This window comes from Homalodisca vitripennis, unplaced genomic scaffold (assembly GCF_021130785.1).
Source record: "Homalodisca vitripennis isolate AUS2020 unplaced genomic scaffold, UT_GWSS_2.1 ScUCBcl_6814;HRSCAF=14197, whole genome shotgun sequence".
Classification (NCBI taxonomy): Eukaryota; Metazoa; Arthropoda; class Insecta; order Hemiptera; family Cicadellidae; genus Homalodisca; species Homalodisca vitripennis.
In genome coordinates, this window is record NW_025782972.1 from 1 (window position 1) to 20,389 (window position 20,389).

At 33.3% G+C, this 20,389-nt stretch overlaps 1 protein-coding gene across 1 annotated transcript in view; it reads right to left on the reverse strand.

Moving 5' to 3' along the window:
- Window positions 1–4,918: 4,918 nt before the first annotated feature.
- The window catches only part of LOC124373970 (aminopeptidase Ey-like), a 28,731-nt gene continuing 13,260 nt past the window's right edge, over window positions 4,919–20,389 (reverse strand). The window contains exons 9-12 of the mRNA XM_046832277.1: window positions 16,258–16,428; window positions 13,306–13,452; window positions 6,769–6,841; window positions 4,919–5,203 (exon numbers count right to left, since the gene is read on the reverse strand). Coding sequence (XP_046688233.1) covers window positions 4,982–5,203; window positions 6,769–6,841; window positions 13,306–13,452; window positions 16,258–16,428 — 613 coding nt within the window. The 3' untranslated portion in view covers window positions 4,919–4,981. The remainder of the gene's footprint in view (window positions 5,204–6,768; window positions 6,842–13,305; window positions 13,453–16,257; window positions 16,429–20,389) is intronic.

Here is a 20,389-nt window from a genome sequence, read left to right on the forward strand (position 1 = left end):
TTTTGAAATCAAACGACATTATGTCAGTGTCTGTCCATCTATGCAATAATAAATTAACAGAAAGGTTTCACAAGTTTTGAAACTTAGTACATAGGTTCATTTCAGTCCAAGGAAGAACACTGTTGATTTTGGGGTTATAAATTCAAAGAGCGTTCTATCTGTCTGTTCTTTTTTTCTATTATAACACATAGAAATTTCCTACGGAACAAAAGCAATTAAGATTAGTGTATACAAAATAGTTTTGTCTTAAAGGCTCATACACACTCTTTACAAATTAACTTGTTTGCAGGGTGCGCTACTCACTCACAATGGACTTTGGTGTGTCGTGTAATAACCTTCAGAAGGATTGAGTGGGCGATTAACTCATTTAGTCTATATAAAGCTCCTGGGGAGACGGAGTTGAGACCGGTTTTGCTTGCAGCGGAGATTGGGATTGAGAAGGCACTAGCAGTGAAAGAAGTAGCCATAGGTGTTTTTTCTGGACATTGAAGGAACTTTTGACAATACTGGCACTCAGGCGAGATAGGTTGGCTACTACCACCCTTACAGCAGCGAGCATAAGTGCAAAGACTACAAGGGTCTGTTCCCAGGGTGGCGTACTTTCTCCTTTTCTGTGGAATTTAGTTGCAGACGACCTGCTAGTGTCTTTGAACATCAGTGGTGTCTGCACAGGGGTATGCAGATGACATTGTGATTCTTGTGAATGGCAAGTTCAACACAACAGTCACGGAACTGACCAATGCTGCTCTGAACATGGTGAGAAACTGGTGTGATGGGATGGGTCTTAGTATCAACCCCACCAAGGCTGCCGTGGTTACCTTTACAAGAAGGCATTAATTGGAGGGTATTGGTCCATTCTTATTGAAAGGCTCCTCCATTGAGTTAAAGGACCTGGGCATAATCCTTGATAGGGTCCTGAACTGGGGACCCTATCTGGAAAGGGTTAACACTAGAGGGAAATGGTCTTTGATGCAATGCAGAAATGTGATAGGTGAGGTCTTGGGGACTTAAGCTGAGGCTTTTGTATTGGCTTTATGTCTCTGTGGTTAGACCTGCAGTAATTGTTTGGTGGCTAAAATGGAGGCCAAGATGGCGTGGTAAGCTAGTCTGGCTAGCATCCAAAGGATGGCTTGCCTTGTTGTCCCTGGGATTTTTCAAAGTGCGCCGGGTACAGCTTTAGACTGTTGTCTCAACCTAGGCTTCCCTACACATTGCCATTCAGGCTATGGCGAGAAGGAATGCCTACTGTCTTCAGCAGGCGGGACTTTGGTCAGCCTCAGGCTGCAACAGGGGGCACCGCAGAATTAGGATCCTGATTCAGAGAAATGCTCTGCAAATGATCTCTAAAAATGTTTTTCACGTATTTGATTAGTATCTCATTATATGGATCCTGATCAATAAAATAAATTTAGATTCGATTTTAGTAATACAAAAAAAAGGATGGCTCTTAACAAAAAGTGGTACATGCGCTGGAATTGTGGAAGTGAGACCGTGTAGGGTGCTGGTGTCCCTATGGGTCCGTATTCCACAGTCTTTCAAGCAGATGTCACAGCCATAATTGAATATGCTCGTGAGAATCTTCGTCTGCGGTATAGAAGTGAGACGATTAGCATTTTCACAGATAGCCAAGGATGTCCAGCCAACTTCAATCATGTAATTTCAATATAATTCCCCTACTTTTTTAAAGTACATATCTGTAAAATTCCAGAACTATCAAATCAAAAATTGTAGTCTTCGTGAGTTTATTTCAAAGCTAGATAATGTTTTGTTACTACTTTAAAAAAACTTGTCTGGTACATTAACATGTATTCTTTTTTTTAAATTATGTCATGTACAAGTAATTAATTGGTAGTTCAAAGTATAACAAGTTCTTAGTTATTTCTCACAACACAGTTTGTATGGAACATTTTAATTTGATTAATTCTTTGAATAATAATAATAATAAAATATGTTAGTACTCTGATTACTTAAAACACTGAAAATGGAAAACCCATGTATGAGCAAATATTTGACTTAATCCGTATGACATATTCCTATTCAAAGTGTAAATACAGAAAAAAATATTCAATCAATATTTATCTTTTACAAATGTCATCCTACATAAAGTGTTATTTAGTTTTGGCTGGTTCAATGCCATCTGTGAACTCTGCTGTTTAGTTTTCACCTTTTACAGAAAGAAACCAGTCCACAAATAAACAAGAAGTAAATTTTAATTTAGGAATAAAAACATTTAACGCACATTTGCTGTACTGCATTTAGCAAAAACTAACCAGTGTTGGTTTCTCTGTTTACTTTGGCCAATAAGGCATTCAGCACAAAAGTCTCAAAATGAGTTGGTTCTATTCATAACCAATAATAAAAGAAGTGGCTAGTAAATAATTAATAATAGTTCAAATTAAATTAAATAATAATTAAAATTTACTTCTTGTTATTTGTGGAGTGGTTTCTTTCTGTAAAAGATGAAAACTAAACAGCCGAGTTCACAGATGACACTATACCAAAACTAAATAAAGTATGGGTCGGTTCCTTCCTGCTAAATGCCATCCAAATAGGATGTTAAAGGAACACTTTATGTAGGATGACATTTGTTAAAAGATAAATATTAATTAAATATTTTTTCTGTATTTACACTTCAATTCAATGGTTGTTACATGCATTATGCTTGTAGTGCGAGTAAAGTTGAAGGACACATTATTTAATATAACAATAAAATAAAAAACATTAGTATTAGTGCTCTCACAATACACTAATTTTATTTTTGGTGTATTAATTGAGAAGTATTAGGGAGAATGTTTAAATATTTCTTCAAAAGTACTACTCTCTTAATTAACTTAATTTTAATGATAATAGCAGATACAGGCACAAAATGAGACAAATATTGATATTTTATTTATAAACTAGCTGTTTCCCGCGGCTTCGCACACTTTTCGTAAGTTTTGCCCACGTATGAGCACTTCGGGTTGAAGTGAATTATACTGTATTTCCAACGCCAATGTAGATTTTACCTTGATGTCACGATCAAGTAAATCTGTCAAAAATGTATTGTACATGCACATGTACTTTATTACAAAGTGGTCTACCACTCAAGCTTTAAGTTCAACCAAAAATTTAGTTTAAAGACAAATATACATCATAACTTATCGCCTTCAAATAGTGTTTCACTGTTTAATATACGTATCTATCTCGTAATTGCAGTTTATAATGTGCAGGCGCTTTGAAAACTTTTTTTTAAATGTGCCGCCTGGTGGCGAGTTACATCAATGGACATAGTGTATAAACCTTCTCCGTGAAAAAATATATATAGATACAAATTTTCATAATGATCGGTCACATAATTTACGATTCCATAAAGGACAAACACACAAACATTCATTTATAATATAGATACTAGCTGTTTCCCGCGGCTTTGCACGCTTTTCGTAAGCTTTGCCCGTGTATGTGAAGTTCTGGTTTAATTGAATTATATTTACAACGCCGATGTAGAGTTTGCCTTGTTGCCACGATCAAAGAAAATCTGTTTATGTTTGTGCACGTACATGTACTTTATTATAAAGTGATCTAACACTCAAACTTTAAGTTCAATCAGAAATTTAGTTTAAAGACAGATATACATACAATAACTTAGCGCCTTCAAATAGTGTTTGGCTATGTAATAAAACGTAACTGTCTCGTAATTGCAGTCTATAGTGTGCAGGCGCTTTGAAACCTTTTATCTTTTGCAGCGCCGCTTGGTGGTGAGTTTACATCAATGGGCATAGCTTATAAACCTTCTCCGTGGAAAAATACGTATACATACAAAATTTTCATAATCGACTGTCTAATATTTTGCGATTCCATAAAGGACAAACATACAAACATTCATTTTTATATATAAAGATATACTAGCGGGCCCCGGCGCGCTTTGCTGCGCATTTCAATAATTTTTTGCAAAAGTTGCCCGCGGCTTCGCACGCAATTTCTCCGTTTGAAAAACAGTACACTATATTTCACTTATTCTTTTTTCTATCACATTCTAAACATTGCTGAGATAATTGATAGTCGTTCCATCGTGAGCCTCTGGGCGTATTATGAAGGTATGTACCATATTCCTGCCTCTATCTAGCTGTTTACCCACGGCTTCGCACGCCAAATCTTAAGAACCGAAGTCCTTATAATTACTTAGTATTTTTTTTTTTTTACTATAATAAATTTTAGATTAAATTAGTTTATATCTCCGATGCCACGATTGAGCTTGCTTTGTTGTCTCGATCGAGAGAATATGTACACACGGAGTTTTGAGAACCATATACTTCTGTCAAAAAAAACAACTAAGGTTGATTTTATAACATTCTTTATATTTGTAGCCAACGTAAGATAGTAATTATGATATCTGCATACTCTTTCTGATCAAGCATGAGCATGGTTTAATATTAAATAAATATTGCAGTTAAAGGTGAATTTTTACGTCAAATTTGAATTGTATTATCTGGATAGTAAAGTCTATGTTTAACAGTGATTGCAAAAACAGTTTTAAACAAAATTTGTCGTTTCTCTTAAGCTTACTCTATGCTTTTAAAACTATAAGTGTAATATATGTTTACAAAGAACAGATGATTAAAAATTTGAAAAGACGTTAACATATGTTTGCTGCAATGCATTTCTTATGGGTATTTCTGTAACCAGTGGGGCGGAATCCTGAATCGGGAAAGGGATGGGCATAGCTTATAAACCTTCTCCGTGGAAAAAATACATATACGTACAAATTTTCATCATGATCGGTCCAATAGTTCACGATTCCATAAAGGACAAACATACAAACATTCATTTTTATATATATATATAGATTACAATTAATACTAATACTAGTCTAATACTAATCTAATTAAGCATGTTCAAATATGAGAACAGTGATATAATATGGAAAAAACAAAGGAGAAAATAAACTGCAAACTTCAACCAAGTTTATACTGTAAAAAAAATAATTTGACATGGCCATAAAACATTACTTGAGTAATATAATTAAAGCACATACAAACACAAGCGTGATGTTAATGACAAAATTTGATGCAGAAGAATTGATATAATTATCAACCCACTGAGAGAGAGCCGATGCCTGAGGGGTAGAAGTCCACATTTGCTTCTGGGCAATGGCTGGGATGACAACAGAGATCAACTGTTCTTTCAACCTCTGGTCTACAGTGGAATTGTTCAGTATAGACGTCACCTGCATGACAATGGAATTATGTTTATATTGATAATAATAATATATTGTATAATATATAAAAAAATTAAATTATTACCTCCTAAGGAAAAGATGGTTTCAGCTTATTGAAATCCTCTTCGAATTTAATGTTAGCCAGAACTGATAAAAAGCATGTTTTCATACCATGAATCTTTAACTCAAAGGAGGAATCTAGCTCAGCGAACACATAAGACCAATAAAGGGGTATGTACTGTACTAGAGCAATCATTACACTTTATGCCAATTCCACCGTCTTTGTAGTGGATAGAAAGAAAAACCCGTGCACACTTTTCAAATGAACTGCAATTTATAGAACTTCGGATTGGGATACCATTGTCAAATTTGACATGCTTATTCACTATTAGTGTCTGACAATAATTACATGTTTAATTAATAATCTCTATATATTTTAAACATATGTATGACCTTTTATTTTTTATCTACAAATTTTATTATTTGATATGTAAAATTTTAAAGCCTTTACAAATTTTAAAATTTGATCAGAGAAGAAATCAAACCGAGAAATTTAGAAATTTGCTATGGAATTAATTGCACTTGGTCCTTTTCTTTGCTTACGGAGGGATACTATACTCTAGATGGATAAGGTCAGGGCCTATTATTTTATATAAATTAAATTAACACGTTAAACTACATTTAAATACTTGACAATAGAATTTATTTAGAGGAAAGTTAAAATTTGTTGGAAATATTTTGGTGTAATTGGCTTAGCTTATCGAATGCTTATGCTATAATCTTTTATAAGTGGAATAGTACGCTAAAAATTACAATGCTGTGTCCAGTATCATCTCAACTCGAAGCGCGGATACCGCTGATAGCGACATTACACATTACAGTGCCTGGTTTCACCAAGGCCAAGCCAAATTCCAACAGGTAAAGTATCAAAACATGCTCGAAGCGCGAATACCGCTGATAGCGACATTACACATTACAGTGCCTGGTCTCACCAAGGCCAATTCCGCCAGATAAAGTATCACACTATGCTAGAAGTTTGGATAAGACCGACAGCGGCATTACACATTACAGTGCCTGGTCTCACCAAGGCCAATTCCGCCAGATAAAGTATCACACTATGCTAGAAGTTTGGATAAGACCGACAGCGGCATTACACATTACAGTGTCCGATCTCACCATGGCTAAACCGAATTTCACAGTTATTAAACATCTGAACTTGATTTTCTTCTCAAATGTTATCTTAATTCATGCCTAAGACATGTACCTGACACCAGTCTTGTTTCAAACGATTAAGGCTTGAAATATATAAATACAGCGCGAAATCTACGTTTGAGGTTGCTAAGGTATATGTCTGTCCAAGGTATCACTCATGCAGGAACCGATCATTATTTGATCTTACCTAGTCTTAGGCATAATAAGTTAGTGGTTTGAGCGTGATGATATGAAAATATCCTGTAATACTTAACTCCAAAAATCCGGAACACACACACAATCTATCGCAAAAAATAAAGGACTAACACACTAAATACAGGACATTATAAAAGTGTTAACAAGTTATTGATATTTGTACTCACATATGATATTTGTGATTCTTGCGTAATCATTTCAGATATGGTAGCAATGACGGCAGAGATCCTGGTGCCTAAGCTGCAATATGACAAAGAAAGTTATTATTTGGTATACAGGGTGTATATTATGTCTGGAAACACCCAAATATATCCTTTAATAAATTTAAATATAAATTTTGAAAACTCTTACAATCGTGATAGAGATTGGGCATCTACTTTTTGGAACAATGTTTTGTTATGTCACACCAACGGGGGACGTCCTGCCGAGGGTATCGTGAATATTCTTAATGGAAGCCTATACCTTGTGATACATAATTTTAAAGGTAATAGCTTACTGAATTGAATGCCACAAACCGCATCTCAAGGGAATTATTCTATCAGAAAATAGAGCATTTTTTAGTATTGAAAATTTACTGATGTTCAACAATGTAATTTTTAACATGGTTCTTGCCACAAAATGTGTTACACTCTAATTTTTTTAGCATTTTTTTAAATTGGTTCAATTAAATAAAACAAAAATTTCATTTTAAGGGGAGGGCGGTTGGGGTAAGGTAAAAATTTAATAAAAAAAATTTTTTTTTTTTATTATTTTATTTTGAAGGAGAATTTATTTCTGAACAATTTGATATATAACACATTGCTATTAAAATATGTTATCCATTTGAACAAAATCTGAAAAACAAATATGCATACCTAAGAAAAGTTTTACATTACAATATTTCGCGCTGTCACACTTGTATTTATACAAACCAGTCTTTCTTTTGTTTGCTATTTTCTTGTCCATATGTTGGCTACACTGCATAAGTAATGTGTCTGAACTGACTCACAGCTGTCAAATTGGGTACTTTTGGGATTATACCGACCACACCAGTATGAAGAACACAAAAATAGAAATTTATAGAAACAAACATGATAGAACGAAAAAAACAACTCTTCAATTACAAAAATTACAAACTTACAAGCATTTCCAGGTATTGTGATCGGTATTGTTGTCGCTGTTATCTTATCTTTCTCGAGAATCCTGATTACGGCAGGCCGCGCGGCATCACGTGATTTTGCACGGTACATAATTGCCTTTCCATTTCAATTCAATTTATATTTTCTGATTAGCCCCTCTAGAATTTGATATTTTACTGATAGGTACTATCTCGAGGGATGTTTTTCTTTCGTCGACATCAGCGCGCGGGCAGCACCGAAGGTGCTGTCGAAGCCCGCGCTGATGGCCGGAGGCACTCGCATTTTGGGTGGCGGAATGTGATCAAGAATAAAAAACAAGTTTTTGAGTGTTTTTTTAATAAAGAGTTTTAGTTTGGTAAATGTTTTTGTTTTTGTTTAAATTTTTGTGTTTGGAGAAATTGTAGAGGTAAAACACGAAAGTACAACAAAGCGATGCACCAGCTGAACGGGCGGCGAGGCTCTGCAATCACGTTATCTACTAGACGCTCGACTTTGACCTCTGTCTGAGGATGGGGAGGGGTTTTGCGATAAGACAATTCCTGTTTTATACTGACGAAATAGTCTTCTACGCTAATCTAGTAATCAGTAGAAGCAAAATGTTAAATAACGATTCATGTCTGGGTGTGGTCGGTATAATCCCAAAGTACCTCAAATTGAATTGAATTGAATCAAACATATCATAACCTTTTGTCAAGATTATTTGGTGTGAGTGTGTGTTATTGTTTACTTTTGATAATTCAGGTTGGAATTAGATATATTTTATAAGTATAAATGCCGCGAGCTATTGGTAAGATTACCAAAAGTAGAAAAGGTATTGGTGGTCGTGGGAAGAAAGAAAGTGGTAAATTCTAAATAATGCAACAGAAAGTGCTGAAACTCCACAACCTAGGCCTAACTTGCCTGAAACTTGCAAGCCTTACAAGGTTATCAAGCTCTTCAAAGAAGATTGACTTTTCTGAATATGATAAGTATGACATTGACAATAGTTATAAGAATGAACTAATTGATCTAAGTATTTTGTCAGATATATTACTGCAAAAAATACTATTTATAAAAATTGTAAACAATACGGTTTACAAATTCGTCTGAAAACTGTGTTTGGTTTGGCCTCTACATTGATTCTGCATTGTTTACATTGTGATTTTGTTGTAAAATTCAGTAACAACTAAGGAAAAGTTAAAGTTCCTGATGTAAATAAAACATACTTTGATGTAAATATTAGGTTAGTGTATGGCTTACGATGCATCGGAAAAGGGATTACTTGCTGGTCAAGCTTTGTGCGGAATTCTCAACCTTCCTCAACCTCCAACAAAGTTTTCTCCATACATTACCATACTACATAACAAATGTAAAATAGCTGCATTTGACTCTATGAAAAAAAACGCTGTTGTAGAAGAGGCTGTGCAAGAAAATGAAGTGATGATTGAAGAAGAGAAGCGTAATGTACCTGATGTTATATTGGAAACCCGAGACATATCAGCTGGTTTTGATGGTACATGGCAGCGTAGAGGCCACCAGTCTCTTAACGGAGAGTGGTAACATGTACTAGCATTGATAGTGGTAAAGTTATGGATGTGGCAGTGTTGTCTAAATACTGTATTTGTGTGGACAAGCAAAAATCATGATGCCTACTGTTACGCAAACCATAAAGGCTCGAGCGGCAGCATGGAGGGTGCCGGTATAAGACAAATTTTTCTGAGGTCTGAAGAAAAGTATAAAGTAAGATATGTTTAGTTACCTAGGTGATGGAGACAGTAGTAGCTTTGAAAGCATTGTTGCATTAAAACCCTATGGAAATACTGAAATTAAAAAATTAGAGTGTATAAACCACGTTAGTAAGAGAAATGGGTTGCTTGATTGCGCAGACTGAAGCAGGATTTGAAAAAACAGAAGCTCGACGATGGAAAGTCTTTGGGAGGGAAAGAATCGCCTAACAGATAAAAAAATTGACCAGATACAGTCATACTACGGCAAAGCCATAAGAGAGAATAAAAACTGTTCAAGATATGCGACAAGCCATATGGGCTATTTATTGCCACACAGGATCTTCTGATGAAAAAACCCGAGCACCGATTGTGCCCGCAAGGTGAGAAATCTTGGTGTAAGTACAACAAGGCCAAGGCTGAGGGCAAAAATGTATGAGCACAAGAACAATTTACCAGAGCCTATAATGCAAGCAATCAAGCCCATATTCAAAGCATTGATTGATCCAAAATTTATTAAAAAAAATGTACACATGGCAAGACACAAAATGTGAACGAGAGTGTCAACAGCGTTATATGGACCAGAATTCCTAAGAACAATTTTGTTACATTACAAACTTTAGAATTTGGTGTCTTTGAAGCTGTGGCCAGCTACAATGATGGTAACATAACTAAGTGTCGAGTGTTAAAGTCATTGGGACTTGAAACCAAGTTATAATACTATTCGTGCTATGAAGTTTTTGGACAGCGAAACGCATCCGCAGAGCCGATCAAGCTATCTCAGGGTTTTTGAGACAGTCAAGAAGACTAGAAAAGTTAAGGAAGAGAAAACTTGAAGAAGATGAAGAAGCAGCCACTTCATATGATGCTGGAATGTTTTAGGTAGTCAAATAACAAAAATATTTTCATTTAATTGCCGTTTTTCCGCAAGTTTGTATTTTTTTAGTTTGTAATGTTCCTTTTTTCAGGAACCACTATAGATACAGAGTTGAAATTTTTACTCAATAATATTATTATTGTTCTATACAAGCTGAGTTTTTTTAAGGTCTTAAGTTGAATAACTTATAAGAAGAAAAAAAATAAAACTGATAAAATATAAAAATATTTTTTATACAGGTAGAAAAAAAAAATCATATCTAGGCTAAGACTTGATTAAAGTACATGAAAAAAAAACTCAGGTTATGTATGAAAACCAAATAAATAACTGGTAAAAATTACAGAATGATAGGCCTAATAGATTTTGAGAAAAGGAACATAAAGTTAGCATTACGGAGATAGGGATTCCGCCTCCCCGCTGGTTTCTATTAGCACAAAATTTGCCAGTTTTTATTACAGTACAATTATGGAAATACTTATGTTATTGATTTCTTATTACAAATAAAAAATAATGTATGCTGTTAGAAAAGTCTTACAACAAACGTTTTACCTGCATTTGGTGTCAAAGCAATTGTTCGAACTGTGTTCCTTCTACGGTTTGACATGAGCCAATCTTGTGTAAAATGATTCGACAGAGTTGCCTAACATTTCTTCAGTTATCAAAGCAATGTCCTCTATAATCCTGTTTCTTAGGTCTTCCAAAATTATGAGGCTTTCTTCTATAAACATTGGATTTTAAATGACCCCATAGGAAATAATCGATTGGTGACAAATCCGGAGATCTTGGAGGCCATTTCGATTTCTCCTCTTCGGCCAATCCATTTATGAGGAAACCTTAAATCCAAATACTCTCTTACCTGTCTCCCATAATGGGAGATGGGGTGGAGCACCATCCTGCTGAAAAACCATACATTATTCAAAGTATTCTCCTGATGCAATTTGAATAGCTTGGGATTATTTCATTTTGGAGCATATTGTAGTAAAGTTCGGCATTTAAAATTTCCATTGATGAAAAAGGGTCCAACAATTTTGTTACCTAAAATTCCACACCATACGTTCAGTTTTTTGTGGTTGCTGTGAATGGGACTCAGTAATCCAATGTGGGTTTTCACTAGCCCCAGTAACGGCAATTTGTGCCTGTTAACATTGCCATTTAGGAAAAAAGTTGCCTCATCAGAAAATAGTATGTTGGTCAGAAAATCTCTATTGTCATCACATTTGCGCATCACAAGTTCACAAAACTCAACTCTTCTGTCGTAATCATCCTCACTTAACTGTTGGACTAAATGAACTTTAAATGGTTTGTATTTATTAAATTTTCAAAATCTTACTCACAGACATAGGGTGCACATCATGTTGCTGTGTGCAGCTTTTCTGAGCGATGTATGTGGGTCTTCAATAAATGTTTGCAAAAAACATCTAGTGCATGTTCTTCATCTGTTGCAGATTGTATCCTACCCGACTTTGGCCGATTACGTACACTCCCTGTCATTTTCAAAACGCTCAATAGTTTTTGATATTGTTGAAACACTTATGGGATTCCTTTCTGGGGAAAGTGTCATTAAACAAATTACAAACTTCCCGATAAGATCTTTGACGATCGCCATATCCTCGCATCATCAACAGAGTAATTCGTTCTCTTTCAGATAATTCCATTAAAATGCCAAAATAAAACTGAACTACTGTAATTAGATAACTTGTTGACAGCAATGCTTCAGAGACACTGATTAACTCGACAGGAATGATATGACCTTTGTCCATTTGTGATTCCCAAGCTTAGACCTGTCTAGTGATAGCTCCATGCTCAACAAACTGAAACCTGTAGACCAGATGATTAATAACACAATAATGTTTCTCATAGGCTAGTGACCTTTGTCTCTTTAAACCTTCCTGCTGACTGGAAAACACCAAGTACAGATTCATAAGTAATCAGAGAAAGTGACTCATAAGTTTTATTCATTGTAATAAAAAACTGGTAAATTTGTACTAATGAAACAGCTTAAAAATAAAATTGTTTATTTTATTTTAATTGAACATTTTAAAAAATGCTAAAAAATTAGTGTAACACATTTGTGGCAAGACCATGTTAAAATTAACATTGTTGAACATCAGTAAAATTTTCAATACTAATAAATGCTCTATTTTCTGATAGAATAAAATCCTTTGAGATGCGGTTTGTGGCATTCAATTCAGTAAGCTATTACCTTTAAAATAGTATCACAAGGTATAGGCTTCCATTAAGAATATTCACGATACCCTCGGCAGGACGTCCCCCGTTGGTGTGACATAACAAAACATTGTTCCAAAAAGTAGATGCCCAATCTCTATCACGATTGTAAGAGGTTTCAAATTTATATTTAAAATTATTAAAGGATACATTTGGGTGTTTCCAGACATAATATACACCCTGTATATATATAGCCTGCAGCCCAAGGCCAAGGCCTAGTCAGCCTAGGGGTAAATCCGGCACTTATTACTTCATTAAAACTATATCACCTGGGGGTAGTCACTCTCGTTGATACACGCTACTGAGGCTACATGCTTCAAATGAGAGGTAAGGCGAGAGGCTAGAACTGCTTCATATTAAAGTTAACCCCTCCCCATAGCATCCCCTAGGCTAGCTGGATCCCGGATTCTTGCTGTCTTCCCGCTTTTATTTAGGTTAAGTAGACCTAAGAGTCCAGAACAAGGATTACCTAAGACATTTTATTTGTTATTTACTACGTTTTGTAAGTCATTAATAACGTAGATTTCTACAAATAGCGCGAGTGTAATAGTTGTGCTTCCAAAGTGGGCAACAGCCGGTAAAATGTTAATAATAATATTCAATGCTTATATATGCTTATATAGTCCTAAATAGGTCTGTAGAGATAACCAGTCATATTTAACTATATTTGGACCATAGGACGAAATGGATGTTACCATAAAAAGTAGAACATTAAAAAATGACAAACGTCAAGTTGATTACCATTATTTAATCTAAATAAGAGACCATATTCGTACTCACGCATTGCTGCATCTGACGTAATTAGTGGTAAGATATTGTAATACTGGTATTACACCGGCCTGATGAGCAGCAAGTGATTGGAATGCGATCCCGCGATCCTCCAAGCGAACATTGTTGGAGTATGTATCGGTCACAGTGTCCAGATACCTGGTATATAATACACAACTTATTATAATGTATTAGGACAACTGCACAGTGTTGATGTTTCCCCACCTCACTTGCGCATTAACGGATAAATTCATATGTTCACCTGTAATTCAAGAAGTAATTAATATATAAACTGAATGTACGAGTAATATAGTACATTCAGTTTCTTATAATAAACATGTATTAATAATTCTTACATAAAAGCGAGGGCTGGATAGCAAGGTAAAGAGGAAGTAGAGAAAGATGGCTGTAGTCGTGTCATAAGAAAAATTACTATGAAATAATTTCGTACTTTGGAATGCACTAATTAATAGAATGACGAAATAAAAGGGAGTAGTAAGATATGTGATGTCTAGTATGTTTGTTTAGAAGTGACGGAAGGGGTATTTTGTTTAAAATCCAACATTTAATCTGACGTCTCATAGTAAAAGTGTCAACTCGTGTATTCTTAACACTAAAAGATTCAATAAAATACTGAATGGAATCGCTATGGCGATTTATAGGAATACACTGTTTTATAAGATTGGTCACATGAAGAGTCTGTTGGGACACAAGTTATTAAAAACTAAGGAGGGGGACATACTGCATTAGAGGAGAATAAAATGAGAGGAGCGATACGTAGAGACAGAGTAAGGGGAGAAGAGGAGGAAGGTTTGAAGGCAGAAGGATTTGGAAGGGGCTTTGTCAAGTTCCGAACACTTTAGAAACCTTTAAATTATAACAATAATAATATTTTTTAACAATGATTCTATCCATATGTCAACGTAGAATGATTTTAACTGTTGTAAAATAAATGCTGTAATATTCATTTGTAGAAGAAAAATTACTATTGAAAAAAAACATAATGCAAATTTTACGGCATTAGTAAAAAATTAAATGTACATTTTAGTCTTAAATAGGAATTTGGACATTGTAAGCTTAGAACTATGTATTTTAACCTAAAGTGCACATGAATGTCATTACAATGATATAGCCTACACTTAAAACACGATACTTTCAAACTATACCGTCTATTATTTGATACGTGAATGCCATTACAATGTGGTATTGATGGAGTTTTCTTAGTTCTGATTAATTTATAATATTAAGTTGATTTTATGACACACCCAAAGATGTTAAACAATGAAGTTTATACGGCCGGGTTTACACTGCTCGTGTTATGAATACTGTTAAACATAATTATGTTTGTTCGCCATAAAACTTCACACTGAACCGCCATAATCTTGTGATAAACATTCACTTGCATTAATTTACATGTTTTAACATATTAGAGTCAGTAGGTAAATGAAGGACTTAACATTAAGATATTAGTAAATGTTTAACAGATAAAGTGAAAGGATTTCTTTATAATGTTTTGTACATAGTTAACTTTTATCAATATTAAGTTATTTGAATTTTACAGTTATTACTAAAAATATGGAATTGCATACTTTTGGACATTCAGTTTCAATCCTGCAAAATAAATAGAACATTGATGGAGTGAAAAATGTAAATTTACTAGAGTCACAAAAACTTTACAACTTAATTTAACTATAAGATGAAAATTAACTTGATTTTAAAACATTCTTACATTTTTAATAAGAACTACTTAATTTATATATGTCTAGTGTTTTACATTTAGACAGTTAAGGAGTAAAAGTTTATGTGGGTTAGTCTTTAGGATTAGTCGGTAAGCATTTCATCCTTCAGAGTTTGGATGTTTGCCATCCGACTATGACAGCAATAATTGTTTCACATTTCCCCATGGTAAATATCAAATAAACTAACTACAATGCAGATATTAGTTAAATTGTGTTTTATGATAGTAGGCTATAAAATATCCTTAAGAAGGTGATAGTAACACCTGAGAAGGACCTGGACGAGTAAATTGTTAAAGCTTTCATCATTCAGAATCGACCTTTAGTTTTATGTCCAATGTATGCAGCTTGCTCTGCTGGAATATTATGTTCTCGTCAAGAACAGCAAAAATGTGGCTGTAGCTAAGTTTTCCAACAGCTTAAAGGAACCGATGACATTTATATTGGAACTGCTAGAAAGTTTTTACGAAGTTATATGAATTCGACAGCGCTGCAGAGTGAAGTGGATATAACATAAAATATATCGGATTAAATATTAAAAATAGAAAATCAGTATTTCATTGTCTTAGACTTAACTTAAACTCTGGCTTTCGCATTTAATTTAAATACATATAAATATTTACTCCAAATGGCTGTTGGAACGACACATTTTTCGTTCCACATTCTATTTTGTTTTATTTAAAAATGTATAAAAAATTACAGTCAAATTTTACTTTTATTGGATGTAAATTTCAATAGCATACTACCCAAATAAAATTATTAAAATAATGAGTGTCAAGTACATTTTTTATATCTATACTAGGTTCTTTTGTTATTTGGCTTTACAAAGTTTCAACAGACACCATTTTGTTAATATTAAAGAAATTAACAAATTATTTTTTCTCATTGTCTTCTTATTTATTTGAAATATTTAAATTCATTTCATCTATTCAAACCTATACGCCAAATTTATTTTGGTTTTTCAGCTTAACTAGTTTTAGAGGCAACAAATTTTTTAACAAATAACAAATGGCTGCTAGCGGCTAAACAAGACGTTTCTCGTCCTATGTTCATATGCAATTTTTTGTTTGAAATGATGAGTAATATTAGCCACAAAAGTTTGTGACACCTTTTGATGAACATATGTATATATAGTTTTGGTTTTATTACATTATACGTTTTGATTAATGCAGACCGAATCTAATGTTACTGGGAAATCTAAAAACTCCTATGAATATATGAAACTCACATATTAATGGCAGTAGTGTTGGTAATACAACCCATTGCATACATGATTGTTCTCTTTTCTGCATCATTATCAGAGGAGAGATAGAATGTCCAAACTTCCAGAAAAGTTTCAACTGTAGGTTCCATTTCGAGGCCGGTGCACAGAACGGTCTGCTTTACAAAAGGTGGGATCCTAGAACATAAGTGTCAACAAGTAAATATTTATTCAAGGTGTAAATGTTAGATCAATAATCTCAATCCACATAATCACTAGAACATAAAATAATAATATTTATCGGTGATACCAATGCTAAAACATTTATATCAAATCAACCCTTGTCAGTAATGAAAATGACACACGAACAAATATTATTTTGGCACCTGTACGATAGTAGGCCATGCTTATAGTTTCATATTCATGCACATCACGCCCCTTCATAAGAGCACAGTGTACCGATTGTATTAAATAATAATTCTGGGGTAACTGGATTACGGGTGGAAGGAGTAGGCCCAGATGAATGATAAGGGCTGGGCTGTACAAAAGAGGCTGCTATCGGCGAGGCGCGCATCGCAGATGGCAGTGTTTGATAACGAAATTGAGAGGTGGGGTGAGGTAGACGTGCCGTACCTCCGTCTCAGTTAATCGGAAGTGATTTTAACGAGTAGAGTTGAAAGTGCTCAGAATAAATCTTTTTGCTAATCGTCATCGATCCTGCGGATGCTTTCAGCAATTTTTTGATTTTTAAATCTCTAACACTGAAGATTTTTTGATTTTTAAATCTCTAACACTGAAGAATATTTTGATTTTAAATCTCTATCACTGAAGAATACTTTTAAAGTAAAGTAAAGAAAATTAGTAACAAATATAATTGAATTTTGAAGATAAATTAAAGTGAAGAATTGCCAGATCAGATTAGAGTGTGAATGTTTGAATTTGGAAAATTGAATAAAAGACAAGCTGTAAGAACTTTGTACATTTTGGGAGTGAAGAATATATTACAAGTTTGAATTTAAAAGTCGTCAAGAAGTTTTTATTTTAATTCCAGTTATTATTGTTAAGAAGAAGTTTTATTTTAGTTTCAACTTTATTTATTTCAGAAGATTTTCTTTTATTTTTAAACCTTCACAAAAGTTTATTTTAAATTTCAAAGCTAACCCCTCATGTGCCAGTAAAACGGTACAACAGTACTCGTATTTTTCTGGCTGTGAAACATAAAGGCAAGATAAAGTCAACAATCGCAGCTTTTTTAATATTATTTTGCATGACTCTGTGTCCCAAATTGGTAATTTATTCAACATGTTTTTAGTCCAGGAGAAATAGAAGTTAAAAAATGGTCAAATAAATAAATATTTTCTTACAGCAAACTAATGGCACAATTTTGTCAAATACATCATAGATAAATAAAAAAAAACCATTCCGAACCAAAAATCGTCTATTAGGGGGTTTAGGAGGGGTGGTTTTTTAGGGGTGAAAACGGTTTTTTGCAATTTGTGAGTAAACAATGCATCCTATTGAAAAAATTCAAATGTAAAAGTTGTTGGAAATAACAAAAATCTACAACTTGTGTTAGTAATCATTTTTGCCCTAACCTCAAAAATTTCCCAAAAAAATTCAAAAAAAAACAGTTTTTTTGGTTTTTAATTTTTTTCTTTTACAAAAATGGTTCGATTGAGCTGAAAAGATTGATAAAATATACTTTGTTCTATTCTAAAACTACTGTAATTTTTTTTCATTAGAAATATTCAGCCGTTATAATAAAATTTCACTTTAAAAAAATATTTTGATAATTTTCAATCGCCATTTTTGAAACATTTTTTTTAATCAAAAAAGGTTCTCTGACGGCTCATTATTTTCGTTTTTTTTTTTTTGTCTATTTTGAAAGAAATGAAATAAAAAGTATGTAGTTTTAATTGAAAAAAACTGCAGAAAAATTGAAAAATAAACAAAATATTGACATTTTTCATTATACATTGTATTATTTTACGTGGAAAAATTGTTATTATTTATTTAAATTAAATTTTTTTTATGTTGAAGAATTTCCGAATATTTTGAAAAGTTTAGAAATATTGTTGAATGTGAAAGTTGGATTACAGGTATATATAGTACAGGTATATAATAGTGTCCTTGAAGCAAAAGGGCGGGGTCAATCCTATTCTTCTATTATACGGGTCTCAGTATGTTTCTAAGCATTCAATAATCAGCTGCTTTGTCGTCAGTCAAGTTATATTGGAGTAGTGTCGTGAAATAAGCCGCGTGATTAGCACTTTACAAGATTTTTGTCCATATAAAATACAAATCGTAAGTAAAACTTTAAATTTTTGCAAAACAAATCTTTAGAATCTACACTCGATGTATGTCTACAAGATGTTGAGCTTGTCCCATCATAAAAAGATGACATGCACCTATTATGATAATAAGCTTGAACTTCATCTGATTCTTTGAGAAAATTCAGTCTAACTAACAGACTTTTATTAAATGATTCTGAAACATCTCTTCCCTTTAAAGTTGATAAAATTTTTCTTTAGTCTCAACCTACTGCATGCCGCGAAATGCTCTATTTTGGTTACAAGGTTCTTCACAAAAAACACAATGATGCTCAAAATCAAAATCACATTCTTCTTTCATAATCTTCTTCCCGATAGATTTTTTTTCTTGTTTGTTCTTTGGAAGCTGTAACAATTGATCGAGGTCTATTGTATGCCGATTGACAACCATCATGAATGTGTGCTTCAGTCAATTTCTGAAATGTTTTGTACCGCTGATCATTGCTTTGTTTACTTGACGAAATAAGAGTATCTATCCCTCGACTTTTTATTTTCACCAAATCTCCATCGCGGGCTTTTACAAAATGATACAAGAAGGTACCTTTTTCCACCATTTACATGAATCTATAAAATGCAGAAAGTACGATAAAATTAGTATACTGAAAATACGTTAAAAATTACTAGATAAATAGCATGCGTAAAAATTGTATGTACAGAGACAAAGATTTATGATCTGTATTATTTTTAAAATAATTTTTATTGAATAATTTGTATAAAATTTTGTTTTGCAAAATTTTAAAGTTTTACTTACGATTTGTATTTTATATGGACAAAAATCTTGTAAAGTGCTAATCGCGAGGCTTATTTCACGACACTACTCCAATATAACTTGACTGACGACAAAGCAGCTGATTATTGAATGCTTAGAAACATAACTGAGACCCGTATAATAGAAGAATAGGATTGACCCCGCCCTTTTGCTTCAAGGACACTATTATATACCTGTAATCCAACTTTTCACATTCAACAATATATTTCTAAACTTTTCAAAATATTCGGAAATTCTTCAACATAAAAAAAATTTAATTTAAATAAATAATAACAATTTTTCCACGTAAATAATACAATGTATAATGAAAAATGTCAATATTTTGTTTATTTTCAATTTTTCTGCAGTTTTTTCAATTAAACTACATATTTTTTACTTCATTTCTTCAAAATAGACAAAAAAACGAAAATAATGAGCCGTCAGAGAACCTTTTTTGATTAAAAAAAATGTTTCAAAATGGCGATTGAAAATTATCAAAATATTTTTTTTAAAGTGAAATTTTATTATAACGGCTGAATATTTCTTAATGAAAAAAATACAGTAGTTTTAGAATAGAACAAAGTATATTTTATCAAACTTTCAGCTCAATCGAACCATTTTTGTAAAAGAAAAAAATTAAAAACCAAAAAAAAACTGTTTTTTGAATTTTTTGGGAAATTTTTGAGGTTAGGGCAAAAAATGATTACTACACAAGTTGTAGATTTTGTTATTTCCAACAACAACTTTTACATTTGAATTTTTTTCAATAGGATGCATTGTTTACTCACAAATTGCAAAAAAAAACCGTTTTCACCCCTAAAAACCACCCCTCCTAAAACCCCCTAATAGACGATTTTGGTTCGGAATGGTTTTTTTTTTTTATTTATCTATGATGTATTTGACAAAATTGTGCCTTTAGTTTGCTGTAAGAAAAATATTTATTTTTTCAATCAGGTAATACGACTGGACTATTTATTAAGTCGGGATATTTTAAACTCCGCTCCTGCGTCGTCGTCCCAAAATGTCAAACTGTAGTACAAATGTGAGTAAATCGGCCCACAATACACAGTCATCAGTACCT